At 39.8% G+C, this 22,351-nt stretch overlaps 1 protein-coding gene across 2 annotated transcripts in view; it reads right to left on the minus strand.

The window, feature by feature from the left end:
- LOC134532190 (uncharacterized) overlaps nucleotides 1-22,351 on the minus strand; it is a 104,234-nt gene that overhangs the window by 29,231 nt on the left and 52,652 nt on the right. For both annotated transcript variants that reach the window (XM_063368597.1, XM_063368598.1), the window contains exons 6-7: nucleotides 20,348-20,462; nucleotides 18,175-18,372 (exon numbers count right to left, since the gene is read on the minus strand). In XM_063368597.1, coding sequence (XP_063224667.1) covers nucleotides 18,175-18,372; nucleotides 20,348-20,462 — 313 coding nt within the window. The remainder of the gene's footprint in view (nucleotides 1-18,174; nucleotides 18,373-20,347; nucleotides 20,463-22,351) is intronic.

Genomic DNA, 22,351 nt, shown 5'->3' on the forward strand with positions numbered 1-22,351 from the left:
CTTAGTTACATTTTCCCAAGCTCTGCTCACTGGATTAGTTTTCTTGAGCACTAGGTCACCAATTTTGAAGGTTGCTAATTTAGATGCGGGGTGCCTCCTCTTGCGGACTGCAGCTTCTGCTGTAAGCTTCTTTCTTATAAATTCTTCCACCTCTTCACCAGTGGGTAACACTTCCTCCTCTTGCTCTTGACTCAGTCGGGGCAGGTAGATAGGGTTGATCGCCTCAGACCTATCCAGACTCATGGCTTCGTATGGGGTGACTCCTATCGAACTGTGTACTGTGTGATTTATTACACATTCTACATATGGTAGTTTATCCCTCCAGGATTGTTGTGACTTGTGACATAATATACGTAGTAGACCTCCAATAGTTTTCATCAATCTCTCGACGGGATTGCTTTGAGGGTGGCGCACAGAAATGGTAGTGGGGATAACGCCTAACTTGCGTACGCCCTGCTGCCACACTTCACTAGTAAACTGTGTACCCTTATCTGAGAGTACCATCTTTGGCATACCAACTTCATCAGTAAATAATTTTAATTTACCCATAACTGCTTTTGCAGTGGGATTTACAATAGCGTACAGCCTGGTGAATTTTGTGAATATGTCTTGAACCACAAATATATACTTCACCCCTCCTTTAGACTGGGGTAGTGGGCCAAATAAATCCACTGACAATAACTCTAGTGGTGCCTTGGGGAGAATAGGCTGTATCTCTCCATGCAGGTGTTCTTTAGGTGATTTTGACTTTTGACAAAGATCACATGCTCTAGTGACCTGTATGACAAATCGGGGCATATTGGGCCAATATACTTGTCTCCTTAAAGCCTCAGTTAGCTTCTTGCTTCCTGCATGCCCAAGTGCAACATGTACTTCCCATGTGACCTGCTGTATCATGCTGATTGGAATTACTGGCTTCCACGCATCTTCATATAGGTATTTCTTTTTTGAGTGTGCAAATAATATTCCTTCAGGGGATTTGCAAAAGTACTGGTGAATCTTATGTTCCGCTGGGTGACTGGTCATCTGTTTGACAGTGTCTTGGCAGAATTTGTCCTCCTGCTGCTTGGCTTGCAGGTCCTTTAGTAGTTCTTTGAGCTTTGGATTAGATTTCAAACATTTGCTGCTGTTGATGCCACTAGGAATTCCTTCTGGTGGGCTGGGCTGGTGTTGTCTTGAATTTCTTCAAGGCGGCTCAGATAATCAGCTGTTGTGTTAGATGACCCCTTGATGTGCTGTATCTGTACATCATACTCTTGCAGCAATAAGAACCATCTTGTAAGTCTGCTTCCAAACAACTTCCCAGCCTTCAGACAAGTTAAGGCCTGATGATCAGTTAGCAGCTTAATGGTCTCACCTAGTAGTATGTCACGGTACTTCTGTAGGGCCCACACTATGGCTAACGCTTCACGTTCAGTCACAGTGTAATTCCTTTCAGCTGGACTTAATGTTCTGCTGGCCATTGCCACCGTTTTTTCCACTCCTTGGTGTTCCTGTGCAAGTTTGCATCCTAGTGCAGTATTAGATGCATCTGTGTACAGCAGAAATTCTTTCCCTTGAACAGGATGATATATCACATGCTCTTCCAGGAATAAGTTTTTCAAACTTTTGAAGGCTTGGTCATGCTCTTCAGTCCACTTCCATACCTTATCTTTCTTAAGGAGCTGGAACAAAGGTACTGCACTCTGGGCTACCTTATTGGAATAGTTTCGGTAGAAACCAACTATGCCTAAGAAGGCCCTTAGTTGTCTCACATTCTTGGGTGTGGGGAAATCTTGAATAATTTGGAGTTTCTCTGGAGCTGTTTTAATTCCTTCCGGAGTAAGGATATGCCCTAAGAATGGCAGTTCTTCTCTACAAAATTTTGATTTGCGTATTTTTACTGTCATACCTGCATTTTGTAATTTATGTAACACAGTAGCAATGTGTTGCAGGTGTTCCTCAAAAGTGACAGATGTTATTAAAATATCATCTACATACGCTCTGGCAAATCCTTTGCACTCAGGCCCTAGAGTAGTGTCAAGACACCTGGTGAAATCTGCTACAGCGTTGCAGAGTCCAAACGGCATCACAGTAAAAACGTACTGCTGATTGTGGAATAGGAAAGCTGTATATTTACATGACCCAGGCTCAAGTGGAATCTGCCAGTAGCCAGATGACAGATCCATGGTGGTCAAATATTTGACACCTTGGTACAGCCTCAGAATTTCAGATGTCTGTACCGGGCTCTCTCTGTCCTTGATGGTTATTTTGTTTAACTCTCTTGCATCAAGACAGAGTCTCACAGTCCCATCTTTTTTTCCAACACAGACAATAGGGTTGGCATACGGGCTAGCCTCCCTTCTCACCACATTCCAGTCTACCATGAGCTGCAAATACGCAGTAGCCTCTTGTACGTATTTAGCTGGAACAGGGTAGGACCTCCTATGAAAAGGTGCTTTCTCCTGGGTCTTGATTTGTGCCTGATAAAATTTGTTTCTCCCTGGTTTATCCGAAAATACATGCTGGAAATTTTTCAACACATTGAATAGCTGTTGCAGCTGAATGTGTGTGACAGTTCTGGAATCTTGAACTGACTGTTTGATGTCCTCAATGGTAGCTTGCAGCTGTTCGTTGGCTTGGTTATTACACACTTGCTTGCACATAGGTGTGTTACTTAAAATGCCTATGAAATTGTTTCGGACATGCCATTTGTCTGTTAATGACACCGGTGTAGGACTGTCACTAGGTTGTATAGTGCTTTTCCTGAAATCTATTACTATGCCGAACTGTGACAGAAAATCAGTTCCAATGATTAGTGGTTTTGCTAATCCCTTTACCACTAGTGCTGTCAACTCCTTGGGTTTTCCAAGTCCATATACTGTTATGAGCACTTGCCTATTCACAATAGGACTGGCTCTAGAAGTAACACCAATAATTTTTATGGCAGGTACTGGAATTTTTGGTACCTTCATGCCAATGCGTTCTAGGAAACATACCAGCTCCTCACTGATACAGGTCACCTCTGCTCCACTGTCAATAAGTGCAGCCACTTCTTGCCCATATATGTTTAGGTTAATTTGTGGGCAGACCGTGTGAAATTTAGGTATTACGCCCTCGTCGGTCTCTTTGTACAAAAATTCCCTTTCATTATCTCTCATCATTACAGTACACATAAATTTGTGGTAGCTTACACAACTATAAATACATGTCACATTAGTCACCCCTGAGTCTGGAGGTCGGGTTTCGGTGTGGGGCGATCCTACAGAAACCCTTTCTAGTTTAACGTGCCCTTAGACACTCGCGCATCCTGCGAGTCTGGCACATTTCTGTTATTACTGTACCATGTACTGGTACCAGCTGCTTCCTGTACTGCGGACTTAAACTCTGCTGCAACAGGGTTTTCCAGCAGATAGCGTGGACGTGCTCCATGCTGATTAGTCACTTCAGGTTGTTGGCTCTGGCGAAACGTCCTGTTGGGCGACGCCGGTTGCTCAGACGGGTGGCTGTAGTGGGGCTTGCCTCCACCGCTGTCTGTCGTCTTGGGACTTCGGTAGTATGGCAGGCGGGAATCTTCACGCTGGTCGTGGTATTGTCTCCCCTTCATCCTACGGTGTTGGTTGTAGTGATATTCTCTTTCATCATCGGATGAGGCACGACGACCGTATTTGTGGGACTCCCTGGGTGGCCGTTGCTCCGGCGAGTATGACCGCCTTCTCTCTTCATACCGGGCACTCTTCCTGGCTCGTTCTGCCCCTTCTTCCCCACTGTGGTATCCCTTGTTGCTGGGCCACCAGGTACGCTTCCTGTTGTAGTGTGCCCCTTTGTATCTGTTGTGGTAGGGCCCACCGTTACCACGAGGTGCTTCCCCCCTTGTTTGCCAACTTATGTAGTTCACTGCGGCCTGGCGTTCTGGTTTCTGTTTACCCTCACGTCCTTGCCAGTAAGGGTTGACCTGGTGCTGCTTCTGATGAGGTGGTGCTCGTTCTGCCTCCTCTGTCCTGGGTGCTACTCTATCCAGTTTCTCGAGCTTATCGTAGTTTAGTAGTCGGTCACGAAACTCTGTGACATCACGATAGTGTAGGCCAGACAACTGCTTCTGGTATTTCAGTGGCAGCTGTGTCAACATGGCAGCCACAAACTCCTCATCGGTCATAGGGAGATCCAAATACCTTGTTTTGTCATACATGTTAGACAAATGTGCCTCCAGAGATGTGCCCTTCCTTGGGTCGTATTTCTCTGTGTGGAGTTGTGCCCTCAGATTACTCTGGATTCTGATGTTCCAGAATTGCAGTCTGAACAGCTCCTTAAATTGAGTGAAACTGTGTGTATTGGTGCTGGTCAGCTCCCACCAATAGAATGCCTGACCCTTCAATGCGTTGTTCAAGCATTTCAGAACCTCTCCATCGGTGAGGTTAAACATAGTCACATATTCCTCGAATTTTCTGAGGAATCTCATAGGGCTCTCATTTGCCCTGCCTGCGAAAGTAGGCATGGCCTCTGCCCACAGCTTTGCTGGATGGTGCATCAGAGCTACCGGGTCCAGATGGCGCTCTGTTGATGTGGTAGTTGCCCTAGGTCCAACTGCTGCCCTAGTCTCTACAGTCTGCCTGGGTAGTGATTCTGTAGGGTATGTGCTGTAACTGCACCCAGGTGTGGTGTCCAGTGGTCTACATGTACTAGTAGGAGGTACTTCAGTTGCTTCTCGCTGTGTCCTACCAGTTGCGTCAGGTGTAGGGCTCTGACTTACAGTCAGATTCTGTAAACAATCTCGCAGGCTAGAGGTCGCCACCTCTATGTCCTCCAACCTGACTTCGAGTCGTCGAGTCTGTCCATGCAGCTCGTCCCTCATGCTGACTTGACTGCGCTGGCAAAATTCCCTCAGACCATGTTGTTCTAGGGTCACATTTTCACGGATGGCTAGTAGTTGTGTTTCCAATTCACCTACCCGTTCAACTGTCTGAGTCACCTTCTCCACGACCTGGTTAATTTCCCTCTGTTGTTGCAATAGCTTCTCCTCTATGCTACGTTCCAGACTTTGTACACTGGAACAAGTGAGGTCTAGTTTTGTCTCCACCTGCTCTGCCTGCTTAGAGAACTGTTCGGATTGTGTTGTGAGTTGGGACATTATCCTATTTTCAGACTGCTCAGTTTGTGTTGTGAATTGGGACATTATCCTATTCTCCGATTGTTCGGCTTGTTTGGTGAGCTGTTGTAGTACCTGCTGTAGCATCTGTGTCATGTCAGGGCTTGACGTGGACATGCCTGGTGTAGTCGTTGTGTTGTCCTGTTCTAGTGTTATACTTCCTGTGGGAAGAGGTGACACTGGCCGCCCTAACCTCTCACTATGTTGTGTGTGTGAGTGTGTGGGTACATCCGTTATTCTTGTCTCTGGCGAACTACATTCCTCCATGGCCGATGATGTGTCGCTGTCAGAGCTGTGATTCTTAGGACACTCTTCACATATGCTATTGGCCCTACTCCTTAAATTATATGACTGCTGAGCCATTGTGTTTGACCTCCAACAAATTAAAATTTTCAATCACAACAAATACCCTGCTTACTTGACAGTTCAATGAAATACTTGTTTGTATGTAAACAAGCCTATTAACTTTGATGTAAACAAATCGGGCCCCACTAGTTGGGTTGCCACTCTTCTGTACTATGATAGGTGACAGAATCAGTGTGTGTTGGGCTCTACTCTTCTGTGGTGTGATTGGCCACACGTAGTGGAACCACTTTTCTGTAGTGGTACTACTGCTGCTATGCTAAATACACAGATAGCGGGTAGTATTGTTAAGTAACAACAATATATACTTGTCATTTAGATGTTGAAATTTAAATAATAAATAATTATCTATGGATGGTTATGGCTCTGGAAAAATAAATATATTCTTTAATTAATTTTAAAAAAATTCAAATATGGGCGCCACCCTTATGCACTACGTAAATTACTTAATAGTTTAGAGATCATGTAGTATTGCACACAAGGGAAATATTGAATATTCTCTCACTATAAAACAACTTCGCAAGACATGGGAATAAACAACAAATCCATTAGAATTATGAAGGACACATACACATGCACTGCAAAATAACAACATATAAACATACGATTAATATAAATATTCTTTAATCAAATAAAGGTATGTTTTGTCTCTAATCAATCCAGTGGTATGTTGTTTTATATTTGATAAAATTACAGGAGTTAGGTTGCACACATGGTAACATGAAACAAAAGTTCATATGGTCCAAAATAAAAAAATGTTTGTTGCAAATCTCGATTTATAATAAATTATTTACGTGAGAAAATAATATTTATTTAAAATGTTCGTTATTAAAATTAGTTTTTATTTTCCGCGGCTGAAACTCATTGAATATTTGCGGTAGAGCATCTCGAGACATCTGTCTCAGTTCACCTCTGGGTGATCGAACAAAAGTCAAGTATGTAAAACAGGATGCGTGATTATTTTAATAAAAATGTTTATCTCCATATGATTTTATAATAGCTCAACAATGAAACGTAATATTTGAAAGTCCGTCAGCAAAAATCACGATGTATGTATGTAGTGAACATTCAAATTAGCATGGCATCATGAGTCGCTGGTTACTCACGGTAAAACACACCTCAGTACACGTCATTTATGACGTGCCCTAGTTAAATAACATATACTTAAGATGTAAACGACGTTTCAAAACATCCTGATCGTCGGATGACCTATCCAGCTATTCATCTTCATTAGTTTTTAAGGGAATTTCAACCCGGCCTATGCAGCCATCATCGCCGTTAATTTCAGACTCTTTCACTTAATTCTGTAGTGACGCTTATCTTAAGTAACAACGTCGCTGATTGGCTAAATCACTAAGATTGTTGACTTAATTACACGTTCAAAATCACTCACAGACAATTAACAAAACAAATTAATACATCACAATTCCTTAAATTTAAAATAGGATTTTACAACAATGGAAAATCTCTTATGTAATTATTAAATAAAAAGTTCAATTTGCCGTTTTTAGGTCCAATGTTCCCTAGAGGGGTCTTGTCAATTGAGCTTCGGCGTCACTTATATTACACCATAGAGAATGGTAGTTGCAGATACGTCCAAAGACGTGAACACAGAATAAAAACATAAAATGTCAATAAATAATAATAATAATAATAATTAAAAGGTGTTATTTAAATAAAAGAAAACACTTTCTGTGCGTATGACAGTCATGTTTCAGCACAATATCTTCCCTTTCAGCAACAGCAGTACATAAAATTAACCTTGATGAGGGGTGGGAGCGACCAAGGAGAAGGGATGCACCCTTGCAAAAAAAAAACATCGGACTCCATGCCGGAAACACATTTAAAATTAACCTCCTGGCCCCCCAGCTGCCTCACAAAACACATTACACCAAGAAAAATACCTTTGCTGCATTATTTAGGGCAATACCAAAATTCACCTAAACTCTGGCCATCATGAACACACAACTGCTTCTGTAGCTTCAAAACTCGACGACTGTTATTCATTAACGTATAGCATTACATTTCACACCTTTAATATAGGATGTTGTCACCCTGTCATTCAATCCAAAACAAACATTTATCATTACCAATATGTGGCATTTTCATTTAAAATTTTTAACCATTTCAAAAATATATCATTTTCCAAAAAAATAACTCATAATAAATTTCAGTTAACATCTTCCCATGACACAACATTAAATAAACCAAACCATTACCCAAGTGCAATGAAATTCTCACAATGCAAAGCATTTTAGTAACTGTGTACTCAAAAGAATTTAGATATATTCTCATAGTTATTTTCTATAACAGAAAAACATTCACATTAAAAAATAGTTATTTATCTTTAAAATTTATGTGGATAGCCTTCCTTCTCTTTAAAGACCTTATTATTCATCTTAAAAATTTTCTGTCATAGGTAAATCTTATTTGTGCATTCCTATATTATACTACAACTATTCATCAAAAAATACACAAACTCTACAAAATACAAAACAATATTAAAAGGGACACAATTCAAAAAAAACCAAAAAATTCTGAAAAACTTTACAAAAAAAAATGGCAAACATGGCAACAAATTTAAAAAACATCAAACACCACAAAACTGGATTTGACTACACCCCTCCATCTAGGCCGTGGGCCAAACACGCCAACACACACTGTTTCCAGAGGTTGCATCACCCCTGTCCATTTACTATTACTTTCTTTTGCCTTTGAACAGAACAAAAAACTGTTTACTATCTCGGCTACAGTTCTGTACACATGTTTCCACACAAACACCCTCTGAACGAGTTGCACAGTTTTTCTCACATGTATCAGTGCGAAAGTTTTGGTTTGTAACCTATTCGGTACACACAACCCACATCTTCGTACATGACTGCTTACATTTTGACAATATCTCTCTTTTAACAATTCTCCACAATCTGCAAAAGTCGATTCCATGATTACCTCCTCAGCAAACTCATCCTTAAGTGTATCTGAGAACGTTTGCATTTCAATTTCTACTTTTTTCATCTGTTTACACAAAAACCTGTTCACATGTCCATTAACTCTACATTTACTAATTTTTCCAACCACATTGTCCAAACATTCCCTGTTTACCTCATCTAGGAATTTTTCACATTTATTCTCATTGTTTACATGCTCATGTACATCAAACACAATAAATTCAACATTTTCTTTTGACACTATTATTTCCCTTTCACAGGTTTCTACATTTGCTTTATTTGCACATTCATTTACTTTGTTCGTACATGTATCAAATTTGTTCTCCACCGTGCCAAATTCCTGTCGCAACTGTGTGCCTATTTCGCTCCTAAACTTCGCAACCTCTTGTGAATTTACCTCAATTTTGTTGACGATTTCCTTTTGTCCCTGAATAAGTTCCCGATATCCCCGTTTCATTTCCTGTGTCATGTCCCGAATCATTTCCTGACAGTTTTGTTTCATTTCCTGTTGTATTAACAATAGTAATTGTATAATTTGGTCTGACCCCCCCATAACCTCAACTGGGCTACTAATCGTCATAATGAGATATACAAATTACAACAATTTTACCGCAAATCTTAGTTGAATGCTCAATACAAAAGAAAAACAATGCAAACAATTAATTTAATTCCATTTTTTGACTTGCTATTTTCGGCGATTCATCCCGCGATGTTCCGCGAAGTGAAGATCTCGATGTCTGGCGATGAGGTACTGAAGTTCCATGGTGCCTTGGGTCGCTGTCCCGCGATGTACCGCTTTCCGCCGTATCTGGAACTCTTCACTCGCTGCAGCAGCCAGTTCTCTCTCGCCGCGGAGAAAAACTGCATTCACCGCTCAGCTGTGCCGAAAGTTCTGGGAGATCATCTTTGTTTACCACCGAAAATGTCCGTCTTGCTCTCAGGGTCGTGTCCAAATTCAAGCCGCGCGGCCGGGCGCCAAATATAACGTTTCGTTATATTCAAAAATAAAACAGTTCAACGCCGATTGTAATTTTTGTTGTTTTTTATTTTTTTTCCAAACAAATAGAATGCACCGACGATTCCAAACACTTCAAAAAGAGGCTGCTCATTCATTCCACATACATATGCCCATCGAACAGATGCTCGTAGTTCGCGTGATGAGAATTTACCGGAAAATAATAGCGTAGATGAAGTCCTTCAGTAATGTTTTACTGCACATACAAGAAAATGGGACGACCTCGAAGAGGACCGCACCCAGCGAAAACGAATTCCGCCCCGAGCCAACTGCCGACGAAGGTGGCCGCAATTTCTAATTCATTGTCCGAAAAAAAAAAATAAAACAAATTAGGTTGATTTAATATTCGGCCTGGCTCCGACCACCAACGTGGAATCATCTATTAGTACATTACATTATAATTTAGTGAGAAGCCACCGTACGCGACCTACTCGACCAGCGTTCGACAGACGACTGGTGAAATCCTGCCACACTCTCCTCCACGCAGGGAGTAGACATCACATGACCTCACCGACCAATCACACGCACTCTTCATTCACTCTTACAGATGCAAGCCAATCATAGAACGAGTTACAATACATGAAAAAACCTTTTACACACAGAACACTGGGCTTCCCCTGATCTATGTCTTTTCAATTTCACATCGAAATCGGGGACTTCCATTCTCGTTCTCTCTCCCACACCGTGAGACAGCAGTTATCACTCAGTTCCCATGCAGTGGGGGAATTACCGTCTTTATCTCGGTTGGCGGGGAAGCACTGTTCCTTCCTCACTTCCACTTACAGGCCTCTCATGCCTCTCTTTCTAACCATCACTCCAGCCCAGACACAGTCCCGTGATTTATAATTATATTACAATACGTTAATAAAATTTAAGAACAGCAATCATAATACAAATAACTTTACCAAATTAAATTTTTTTAGAAATAACCTGAAAAAGTAGGCCTAAACAGGTAAAATTCTAGTACAACGGCTCATTTGTGAATAATTTCATAAAAAATAGTAATGATTAAAAACGTCTGTTAAAATACAAAATACCTTCTTAAAACACATAGCAAGTGAAAATAACATATATTAATAGCCATAACGTCTGATTATACTGTCTCAGAACTTATACATCACTCTAAAAACATTGACTTATTTATATTTACCTATACAAAAAGAAGTTTAAAAGAAAATTATTTAATTAGGAGGGCAGGGTTCTGCAACATTACAACCCTCCTTTAAAACATAGGAATAAAAAGAAAATATTACAATAATAGAAATAAATTAAATTGATGGTGAACTTTTAAAGTATTAAAATAATTAGTGGTGCACCGATGCGGATACCGATGAATCGTAATCGGCGATTATGGGTACTTACCGATTAATCGTAATCGGCGATTATCTTAACGATTACTTTGCCGATTATTTACGTCCCGTCGTAATTAAGTAGGTTTTTACCGTGTAATATTTTGTTACACATTTTAGGACGAAAAACGGTAATATTTATATATATAAAAAATTCATCTAACTGCGTCATTATTATTATTATTATTACTTATTAACCTGCAATTGGGCTTTCGTTAAGTTTAATAAATCCCATTGCCTCAAACAATAAAAAATGCATTTTTCCTACACGTTTATTTACGTTTCGTCTTTTGTTTAGTGGCCTTGTACATTACGTGTAGCCAGAGAAGTAAAATATATGGCACGCAATCAAAATACCACAAACAGTTGCAGTGGATTCTATGACAATCGATCTTTTCGAGTCGTAGTAGCGGTTCAAAATCGTGGTCCCGATACCTTCTAGTTTTTATCACTGCGTTTTACAAACTTGTTATGGGCGTCTTTGGTAACATTATCCGTTTGTTATTTGTATGTGTCGTGAAAAGCGAAAAAGTATTTATAATTTTATATATTCAGTCAACATAAATAAAATCACATGTGCTAGAATTGGTTTTGAGTCATTTTTATATAATTATAGTGAGATGGCGAGTAGGGAGAAAAAAAGTGAAGTGTGGAAACATTTTTCTATAAACTCAAGTGAACAAAATAAAGCAGCATGTGTACATTGTTAAACGGTAATTTCTTGATGCAACCTTATGTGATAGTCGATATTAATGCTAGTTTTCCGCAACAAAAACGTACCCATTGTAAATTACAATTATTAGACTGTAGTTCAAGTTGTTTACAATTGCAAATATTAAAATAGAAGTTAATTTAATTTCCCCTTTCAATGACTTAATAGTGTATTTTATATATTTTTATACTGTTATTATAACTGTATTCTCAATTTTACCTAATCTTGTTATAAAATTCACATGGGAATAAAAAATTTTTGTGTGCATTATTACACTTAAAAAAATTTCTTCATTATAATCGGTAACTGAATCGGTATCTGTCGATTATTGCTCTCATAATCGGTAATCGAATCGGTAATCGGTAAAGTCATATCGGTGCACCACTAAAAATAATAAATTGTCTACATCGAATTCAGTTTGTTTGCAGTCAAGTCAATTACTGCCACACTTCTGATGACATTTCTTACACAATTTGTACTGTTTTGCCGGAATAATTATACCTTAGAAGTGTCAAGAAGCATTTTGTTTGACCAGTCAATAGTAAAATACTTCTACCATCCATACACCATTTTGCAAAAAAAAAAAAAATAATAAAAAAAACGTTCACGGGATCTTCAACGCTATTACCACTAAAAACAGACGTGCCACTTTCAAAACAATCCCGTTTGCCTAAAAGAGAAAGTTACTAGCCATTCCATTAGATGGCTGCAGATGCAGTGAAAACTTACACTCCACAGCACTGCACAAATAGCATAACACTTTAGAATGCAGAAAATTATTACGGAAATATTTGAAATCAATCATCAATTCTATTAAACAAATATACTTTTGCACTTTTAATTGTTCTTTGTACACCAGTCACTCATACTTACATGTCAACAACTCAATTAGCTGCATATTTTAAAAACCATTGAAACAAACATGGCGTCTTTCTGTTCTCATCTTTCTGCTGCGGCACGTTATACAGTTGCACACATCTATGAACTACATCTATGGCACCTTCAACTGTTATGTTTTGATTGTAAAATGTACTTTGTTTACAGATGTGACGAGAACATTAAATATTTTCACGTGTAATTTATTTTATAGTTAAGAGATGAATATTATTCCACAGAAGTCCCAAAAAATAATTCATATGTGAATTGGACGTGAGTTGAGCCATTTCATGCTGCAGTTAAGTTGTAGTGAAGGACTATTTTCGTATAGGGTTTTGCTATACTGCCGGTACCGGTACCGGCACCGACATTTAAGCTGCGGTTCTCGGTGCCGGTTAAAATACCGAGAACCGGTACCGACCCATCCCTAGACTCGAGCAAAACATAATTTTCTCCAACTGAATTCTGAAACTTTAGAGGGTCAAAATATCCATTTAAAGAATAAAATACACATAAAAAAGTTGTCTGGGGACTTAACAAACACCAAAATTATCAGCTTACTTAGTTTTACCAAGAGGATCTAATCTTAGTTATATAATTCCTGTCAATAAATTGGTCAGTGCATTAATGAGTGTGCGGGAGTGAAAGACACTGAAAACATATTAAACAGTTGATTAGGTAGTTCCATTCATAACGTGATGACTAAAAAAGAAATTTTTATGGATTTGGTCATGTTTCAAAAAAAAAATCTAATTTTTTATTAATTTGTATTTAAAATATGACATATATATATATATATATATATATGTTCCGATCGCTACCAAAGGATCACCCGCTGGGTTAATCTGAAGATTGCCTGAAAATTAAATCAAAACCTGTCCAGCCGTTTGAGTCCATAGGGAACTTATATACACAACTTCACATACTAATTGTCTGAGGACAAACATAATAATAATGGCTGCTTAATTACTTGGGCGCCCTTCTGGAACCGACGAGAGCGGCTGTGACGAGTCGTGTCATCCCGAGCCGACCCAACGTCTGAACAGTCCAGGTGGGCGGCGTCAATTCATGCTGCTCCACACGGCGGCCCGTTCAGTGATAGCTAACAGCGCCGAGGCAGGACGATGCGCGGGGAGCAAGGGGGAGTGGGGGTGGCGAAACCCTTGTATCCGGCCAGGCACGCGTGGCATGCCTTACGTCAGTGGCCGTGCGAGGCCGCCAGCCAGCTCCGAGCCTGGCATCGCGGTCTGGTCTCTCGCGTTCGTAACAATATGTAACGCCACGGTAGGACAGGAAAAATACATACATCTCTATTCAATGTGAAATTGCATTTTTTACCTCTGAATAGAACACCTATTTAACAAGGCTCTGTATGCTTAATATTCCAGATATGTACATCATTTTACATACAACAATTTTTATGGTTTTGTTTACTTACATAATGCAGTTATGAAAACACCTGTACCATCACGGAAGGATGTCACAAAAGGAAATTTTGTCCCATCATTGTTAAAAAATTCAAGGTGTTAATAAATTGTTAATATTACATAGCAAAAAAAAAAAAAAAAAAAAAACACACGTAAGAAGCAAATTAGGCTTCATTTACATCAGTAGGAGAGTTGAACTACCAATTCTACATTCCATTAGGGGATCAGGAAGTAAAAGCAACACATCACTTCTTGAAACTGTAAATATATAATTTTCATAATATTCCTTTGTTGTTCTTTCCAAATAGATTCTTTTGTTGTCTCTGGCCTTCAACCCAATTACTTGATAATAACTTGGAGATAATAATTCTTTATATACACTAAAAATTATAACTTTTCCTTGACTTAGTTTATTTGTTTCCTGGTAGTACATATAGTGTTAACATTCTTAATAATTTCACAACATACTAATTACTCTCTCGTCCAGAAAACACAGAATTTATTAACAGCAAAGCTCTGTTGCCATTTTCAGCTGGCACCACAAAGTGATACTTACGGAGTCCAAACACTGAGAGACAACTTTCCTAACGATGCTGTAGCTGGTATGCTACATCCGGTATTTTGATTTCAGGAACATATAATATAATTATTGATTTTACTCATTTGGCAGCAGCATAATTTGTAAAATCTTGAGCTTCATTTACTACAATTTTTTTTTGAAGCTCAGATCTTAATATCACTCTCTCTACTTCTCCGCCAACATCATCATGGGGCCCTTTTCCATGGGACCTTTCAAAATAACTGTGGTCAGCCGGAAGCCAAAGTCTTCTTCATGGAAAAGATCACATACTTTATATCTGCCTCTGAATTGGCTTGCTGCATCATCAGAAAAGTAGTGAAAAAAAATCAAAATGAAACAGGAGCCTTGTCTTCAAACATTGAAAATGGTTTCATTGAATGCATGTACACTGTCTTTATTATGGTTCAATGAATCTGATACTATTGCATAGCAAATATGTTGTAATTAACATTGTAATTAGTAGTATACTACTGCAATGAAAATTGTAACACTGGATGAAAACCAGTGAGCCTGCATGATTTCCGACTGATGCTTTATTAAGTAATTTTCTGTGAAGGCTTCCAAAATAATAATATTTTTTTGTTTGGTTATGTTTCTTCCTGTATAGAGCGCGCGCACGTAGTCGAATATTAATATATCGCTGATTGCATGCAACGCGCGCTCTCTGTCAAGTGCCGAGTTAACTACATTTAACGGCCCGCCCTCTTTCGTGGCAAGCGTGTACTACGTCAGTTACGCGTTAGTTCACATCAGATTCAAGTGGCTTGCGTTCGCGTCACAGATTTTGTTTTTAAATTTAAAGTTGAAGAAAGGTTTTTGTTTCATGAATTATTAATTTCAATTGATAGGCGTGCTCTTTTAAAATTCACTTTTTTAAATAAACGTACTTTCCATGAATGGGTTAGGTTTTCATGAATAACTTGACCTAACAAAAAAATTTTTTCTCTGCATAATCGTAGCACCCCTACTTTTCAAACTTGATTTTAGAATAAAATGTGCGACGATTATGCGAGTAAACACGGTATTTCCATCGCAGTACCATCTCTACCAGAAATGAAATTCTCACATGTCAAGACTCAATACTGGCAATGTTGGAACACATGCTAGCAACACCTGTATCTTGTATTTGCAAGGGATGGAGCCCTACACTGAAGCAGTGAAGACATGGGACAAAGACAGGTTTGGACCCCCAGCCATTACTATGGTATTACTTTGGAAGACACGACAAGATGATTCTGCAATGGTTTGTCGTTTCCTTCCGCAGTATTCAGGTGAAGTAACAACTCAACATCTGGTCAGGAACCTTGGAAGAAAATATTTCGCAAGTTAAAAAATCCCTGACCAGACAAGGAACTGAACACAATCTTCAGGATTCGCACGGCAAGCCCTTGGAACAAGCGACCAAGAGTTTACACGCAGGCCGCGAGGTTAACCCAGGAAATAAATTTAAAAGAAAAATAACTATTATTCTTGTACTAAGCAGACGGACTAAACTACTAAAAAAATTACAGGGATAGCATCCCTTATATAAGCGACTACATAGTCGGTTGCGGCCGGATGGAAGTCTTGCAGTGTCTCGTCGACTCGCCGATTTTCGCAAAAAAGGTCCGTCTGCAGTCGCGACGCGAAGTGTCCCGCGGAGAACCGCGTCTCGTAATTAAAAGTAAATCTTGAATCAAAAGTGGAGGGGAGGGGGCTGGGAGTCCGGACCGAAAGGTCCCGAAGTTCCCCAAAAGCGCATCATAAAAAAAATTTCTGACTGATGTCTCGAAGTTGGTAGCACTGGCCGACTTTAGCGCTACCTGTTGAGGGCTGTCTGAAATAAAAAAAGAATCGACTCACCCAAGGCGTCTGCTTAAACCAAGGGTTAAAGGGCGCAGTCTAGTGCAGCGCTCTGGCGGCCTACAGGGTAAGTTGGCTGGGCGGTTAACGAGTTTTCCGCTAGGTGTCGCGGGGTGGTCCATCTTGGCACACACATTTTTTATGCGAGGCATCCTTGGAGATGGTCGCTGTATGCTGGGGTTTCTGACCTGTCATTGGCCTTAGGCGAATTCTTAGAACTGAGAGGGAAGAGGGGTGGAGTAAGAAGGGGGGGGGGGGGGGGGGGGAAACGTAACGACGCTGGGAACAAGCATCCATGACGTGCTTCCAGGGGAGTGAACCTAATACGTATTCGTGACAGTTAAGGCTATGGTCAGCTCGTCTCTGAGAAAGGTGCTTCAGACTACTGGCACAAAGTTTAACTTAGTGGAGTACACCAGACTAACAAAGTGTAAATCGCCCTTTAGTAACCAAATTATAGAGCAAATAAAATTTCCAAAAATAATTAAAAATTATAATAAAAATTTAAAACAAACTAGCTGACCCGGCAAACGTTGTTTTGCCATATAAATTATTTCTAGGGAATTTCTAGCTATTATTACTATTTCTAGCATTACTATTGAAGTTTGCAATCACATCTACAGCATTAAGTGGGTGGAGAGTTTTCAGCTTCTCGACGTTTATTCTCTGTATCCATTCATTGTATACCGTTTCTTCGTAAACTGGGAAGCGGTGTCTAACAGCAATTTTATCATCGCAACCAGGCACACAGCATTTTCGTACACGTGGCGGCATTGTATTTTACTTAATACGTAATTTTAAACTCAATTTAACAATCTTACCTCAATGAAAATATGACCACTAAATAATTGAATAAATAAACGCCAGACATGACAAACACATCAAACGATGGTGCGTTTAAAATTCAAGGCAATTCTATCTATTGACGAAGTTAAGAACAAAACTGTTATGAGCGCCTTTATTTTGCTAGCCGCTGCGAGCTCCACTAAGCGGGCTGGTCTCACCAAGGAGAAAAATATGAATTTGCCAGACCTTACTATGTGTATGATCGTGTGTCAGACACAGAGAAATGACACTCACTCACTATTTGTATGTCTATAACCTATTATTTTTTTCTGTTATAAAATGAAATTATCACTTTTTCACTCCCTTAGGGATGGAATTTCACATGAATATGTAGCCTATGTGTTAATCCAGGTTATACTCTATCTGTGTGCCAAATTTCAATCAAATCCATTAAGTGGTCTATGTGTTAATCCAGGTAATGAGCTCGCTGTAGGCGGGGAAGGTTGATCAAGTGTTAATTGATCAGCTATAGACCGGGGTTTAAAATATAAAATTCTATTAAAAATTAGGGGTTGTGATAGAAGGGTGAAAATTTAGGGTTGTATGTATTTTTTAATGCCACATTATAAAAATAATAAAAAACCTTTTTCCAAAAAATAAAATAAAAATAATGTTAGGGGTGGACAACCCTTATCACTTAGGGGTATGAAAAATAGATAGTAGCCGATTCTCAGACCTACTGAATATGCATACAAAATTTCATAAAAATCGGTCAAGCCGTTTTGGAGGAGTATGTGACACGCACCGGCGCCATCTACTTAAAATGGTTTGTCCTGAATTTTTCCTGAATTTTCTTTGCTATAAACCTCACGGAGCCCGAGACCTTTCCAACGACTGCAAAACCGTGGAAATCGGTTCGTGCGTTCTGGAGTTATAGTGTCAGGAAGGAAAACCTGACTTATTTTTATATAGTAGATTGTGTCGAAATGCATAATTTCCGGCACACAGTGCAAAACATTGTGTTATAATTACTAAGTGGTCTCGGCCTATATTCAAATAAAAATCAGAAATCTTTAAAACATCAAATAGTTTTGGGTTAATATTACATCTGCCATGACCAAAGTGGGTGGCAACTAGGCGGGCAGTGTTACCGGGGGGCGGGTGGCTTCGAGGTGCGCCAGGGCAGGCAGCTGTTGCAGCAGGTGCTGGTAGTCGCCGCGCAGCCGCTCGCGCGCCAGGGCCAGTCGACACCGCTCCTGCTGCCGGCAGCACAGCTCCTCGCGGGCAGCCTGGCCGAGCCGGCAGTCCGCCTCCCGCTGGGCTGCGGCCACCGCGCTGCCCCTGCCCTCCTGCACACACCCGCACGTCTCTCCTGCGGTCACCTGCCAACACATCTGGTGTATGTCATCAATAATAAATGATTTACACCAAGTATCAAACAGTAACTCAATTGACACAGCTCCTGAAAAAATATACAGTCAAACCTCTATCTATCGAACTCGCATGTATCGATTGTCCGTGTTTATCGTATACTTTCTACGGTCCCGGCAAAATTGCCATACAACTAAGGTTAAAAAAGTCCGCTTGTACCGATGTTGGAATTATCGTTTTGTCCGCATTGATCGTACAAAATATGTGGTCCCGTCACTATAAATTATAATAGATGATCGTTTAACCATAAAGATTTTGCAGAAATAACAATTTCTTAGAAAGAAACCGTCATAAAAACAGTAACGATAGTATACAGTAGTAAAAATCACCTTAAATCTGCAGCCAAGTAATGGAGCACGTAAATATGAATAAAAGACAAATGAACAACACCTTACGAAGAAATATAGATGATGTACCATAACTACAGTACAAACCCAATTGTTATCCTAAGATAATTACCATAAAAAGAACTAAAGATTCTTTGTCGATACCATAATTACTACAGAAGCACGATAGCTACCACATTTGCACTACAGTTACCGTAACAACCGAGAAGTATATTTACCGTGACGGTAATGTATTTATTTATGACATATTAAAATTAAAGAACATTATTGAAAAAAAGGATGTTAAATTTTTATATGTACGTTTGGCACATGTTGCGAAGAAATAATGCGATCTGAAAGAATGCAGTACTACTACGAAAAGTGAAAAGGATACTCGTGGATTTTTAGGTTATGGCAGTCTCTCGTTTTTCAGTAATATCGGCCGAAAATTAACAAGCGTATCGGAAGTCGGCAGAAATGCCGATTCAACTAAAAATTGGCAAAATCAGCTTCTTCAGTACAGCTCTACATTTGATGACATGAGTAAACATATTTCAGACTTCAGGATATTGAAAAAGACTTTAATTGCCATGTAGATTTATTGTGAGTATGTTTTTTTTTTTGGAAGTGTAAATTGAATTAAGTAAAAAATACTTTCATTTGTATTTATTTTTCAACTGATTTAACTTTAAAGACAAGTAACTGATATATTTCTGACACTAATTTTGAGGTTGGAATATTATTTTTTTAAAAATTCTTAAGAGTGAAGTCCACATCTATTGAATGTCTGCATCTACTGAATTTTTTTGTTGGTCCCCTGAAAAACGATAGATAGAGGTTTGACTGTATTTCCAAACTGAAGCCCACAAAAAACACTCTCTCTCTCTCTCTCTCTCTTGTGTAGGAGGGTGTAGGAGGGTGTAGGAGCGTGTAGGAGGGTGTAGGAGCATGTAGGAGGGTGTAGGAGCATGTAGGTGGGTGCAGGAGGGTGTAGGAGGGTATAGGAGCGTGTAGGAGGGTGTAGGAGCGTGTAGGAGGGTGTAGGAGGGTGAAGGAGCGTGTAGGAGGGTGTAGGAGCGTGTAGGAGGGTGTAGGAGGGTGTAGGAGCATGTAGGAGGGTTTAGGAGCATGTAGGAGGGTGTAGGAGGGTGTAGGAGCATGTAGGAGGGTGTAGGAGCATGTAGGAGCGTGTAGGAGGGTGTAGGAGGGTGCAGGAGCGTGTAGGAGCATGTAGGAGGGTGTAGGAGCGTGTAGGAGGGTGTAGGAGGGTGTAGGAGCATGTAGGAGGGTGTAGGAGCGTGTATGAGCGTGTAGGAGGGTGTAGGAGCGTGTAGGAGCGTGTAGGAGGGTGTAGGAGCATGTAGGAGGGTGTAGGAGGGTGCAGGAGCGTGTAGGAGCGTGTAGGAGGGTGTAGGAGCATGTAGGAGGGTGTAGGAGCATGTAGGAGGGCGGAGGAGGGTGCAGGAGCGTGTAGGGCGAGTGTGAAGGGCTCCGGCTCGGCTCACTCCTCTTCTCAAGACACAGGAGGGGATCAAGAGGGACAATCTTGAGCGAGGCCCAAACGCACCTCAGAGGGGTCGTGCCTGCGCACTGTGTAGCGAGCCTCTGCTGTCTTCTCGAAGCGCGACGTGTAGTCGTAAAACTGCACCTTGTGGTCGGTGCTATGCTGTCCACTGCTGCCACTGCAACAACAGGTGCACCATTGTTAACCTTCCATATTTCAACTACAAAGGAAACATTTTGCACTTTTTAATGCTAAGAACTAAGTTCATGAACATACAGGCTTTTAGCTAGTAAACAGGTTCAGAAACAAAGTTATAATTTAAACAGATCATTTACAGCTTTCATTTAAAACAAAAATTTGTTCGAAATTACCACAGTATGTAGGGTTTGTTTTTATTATGTCTGCATACATTAAAAATGGATGTAATCTTTATTAGAGATATTATGTTATCTTAATTGTTAAACTAAAATACAACTGTATTTAAATATTTTTTTTAGATAAATTAAAATGACATGAGAGGTCGTTTGAGTCAGATATTGTAGACTGGACTATACACTGTTGAAGGCTTGTCAACAATGAACCAACTGCCTGTTATGAGCCAGAACACCCTTTCAATTGTTGTGAAAGAAACTGTTGTGACATCCTGGTTAAATGTTTTGGTTAAAAACTTTAAGTTTTATTATTTATAATTAAAAAATGTTGGGCTCTGTAATATTTTGGTTTCTGTATGGTTACTATTTTATGTTCTTTTTTTGTAAGTAAATTTGTAACAAAGTGAAATAAATTCCAGTTGTTTCTGGGAAAATTTAAAGCTGATAGATATTCAAACATTTAAATAATTTATAACTATTTTTTTTAAGCTTTTTGAAACATACATAATAGTTAAGAAAACTGTTTAAAACTATTTCTGAAAAGACGTGTATACAGAGAATTGTCTACCAACAGTACAGGCTCTGGTGGAATGACCACAACATCGCGCTGGAAGTCAAGGGGAGTGTGGCGGAGGAGTGAAGCAGCATGTGCCGTGGGAGTAGAATAGTGTGGTTGACCCAAAGCACCCAGCACTTTGTTTGATGAGTAAAATATCAATAATTTTTACTTGCCCAGAAATATTTGTTTACGTTACAATTTTGGGCCAACTAGTTGCCAGTTAAAGGATGTAAATAGAAACGTTTTTTGCATCGTAAACAAATTACAATACAGTGAGCGCATGTAGAAAAAAGTCAGTGTCTCTTGCCGAGGTGCTGGTTGTACGACAAATGTAATTGATATAGGTTATTGTAAAGGTTCGGCAAGTAAACTGGAAGATAACAGCCCCGTGTCCAAGTAGCATTGCTGAGGAAGAATTTTTTTTTGACTGTTACCTATTACAAGTCAGTTTGGTGGAGAAGAACTACATACACATATATATGTATATATTTTTAGAAGAATGTAATATTAACAAAAACATTATTAGTTTTTTAACGAGAAAACATTTTCAAAAAGGCTTCAATACTAAAGTCCTGCCAGAGTTAGCAACAAAATGCTTTTGCTGTTGCCAAAATATTTAATGTATCTTGTGACTCAAGTGTTGTATATATTCTGAAAATAGACCACTGTACTTAGCCTGTTAGTGCACTTACGCCATCATGCGCCTACGTCAATGAGCAGGGAAGGGGGGGTTAAAATGTGTCTCGAAATTCACTCTGCATGACCAAAGAATTAATCATAACTTCGCAACATAAAGTGTTAGACGAGTTATTTGTGTGTTGTCATGTGAACATTGAGGTTAGCTAAGCATAAACAAATTAAGTTGACGAGTTATGCCAGGTGACAGTTTACAAAATGTTCTAAAATTGCTTGTTTCAGGTAATGCCGCGCAATTGCAGAAGTGTTCAGTGCCAGAGGCAGCGGGAAAGGCCCCGAGTGCTTGGGCCAGTTCGTGCCGAATTAAATGAGCACCAGAACTTATCTACAGAACAAGTGAGGCGCCTTCGTGAGCGCCGTAGACTTGAAGTGTTGGGCGCTATTGTAGGGCCATCGATTGCATCAACCAGTATCGAGACTAGGATGGCTGAAATCAACTTG

The sequence above is a fragment of the Bacillus rossius genome, chromosome 5 (assembly GCF_032445375.1).
Source record: "Bacillus rossius redtenbacheri isolate Brsri chromosome 5, Brsri_v3, whole genome shotgun sequence".
Lineage (NCBI taxonomy): Eukaryota > Metazoa > Arthropoda > Insecta > Phasmatodea > Bacillidae > Bacillus > Bacillus rossius.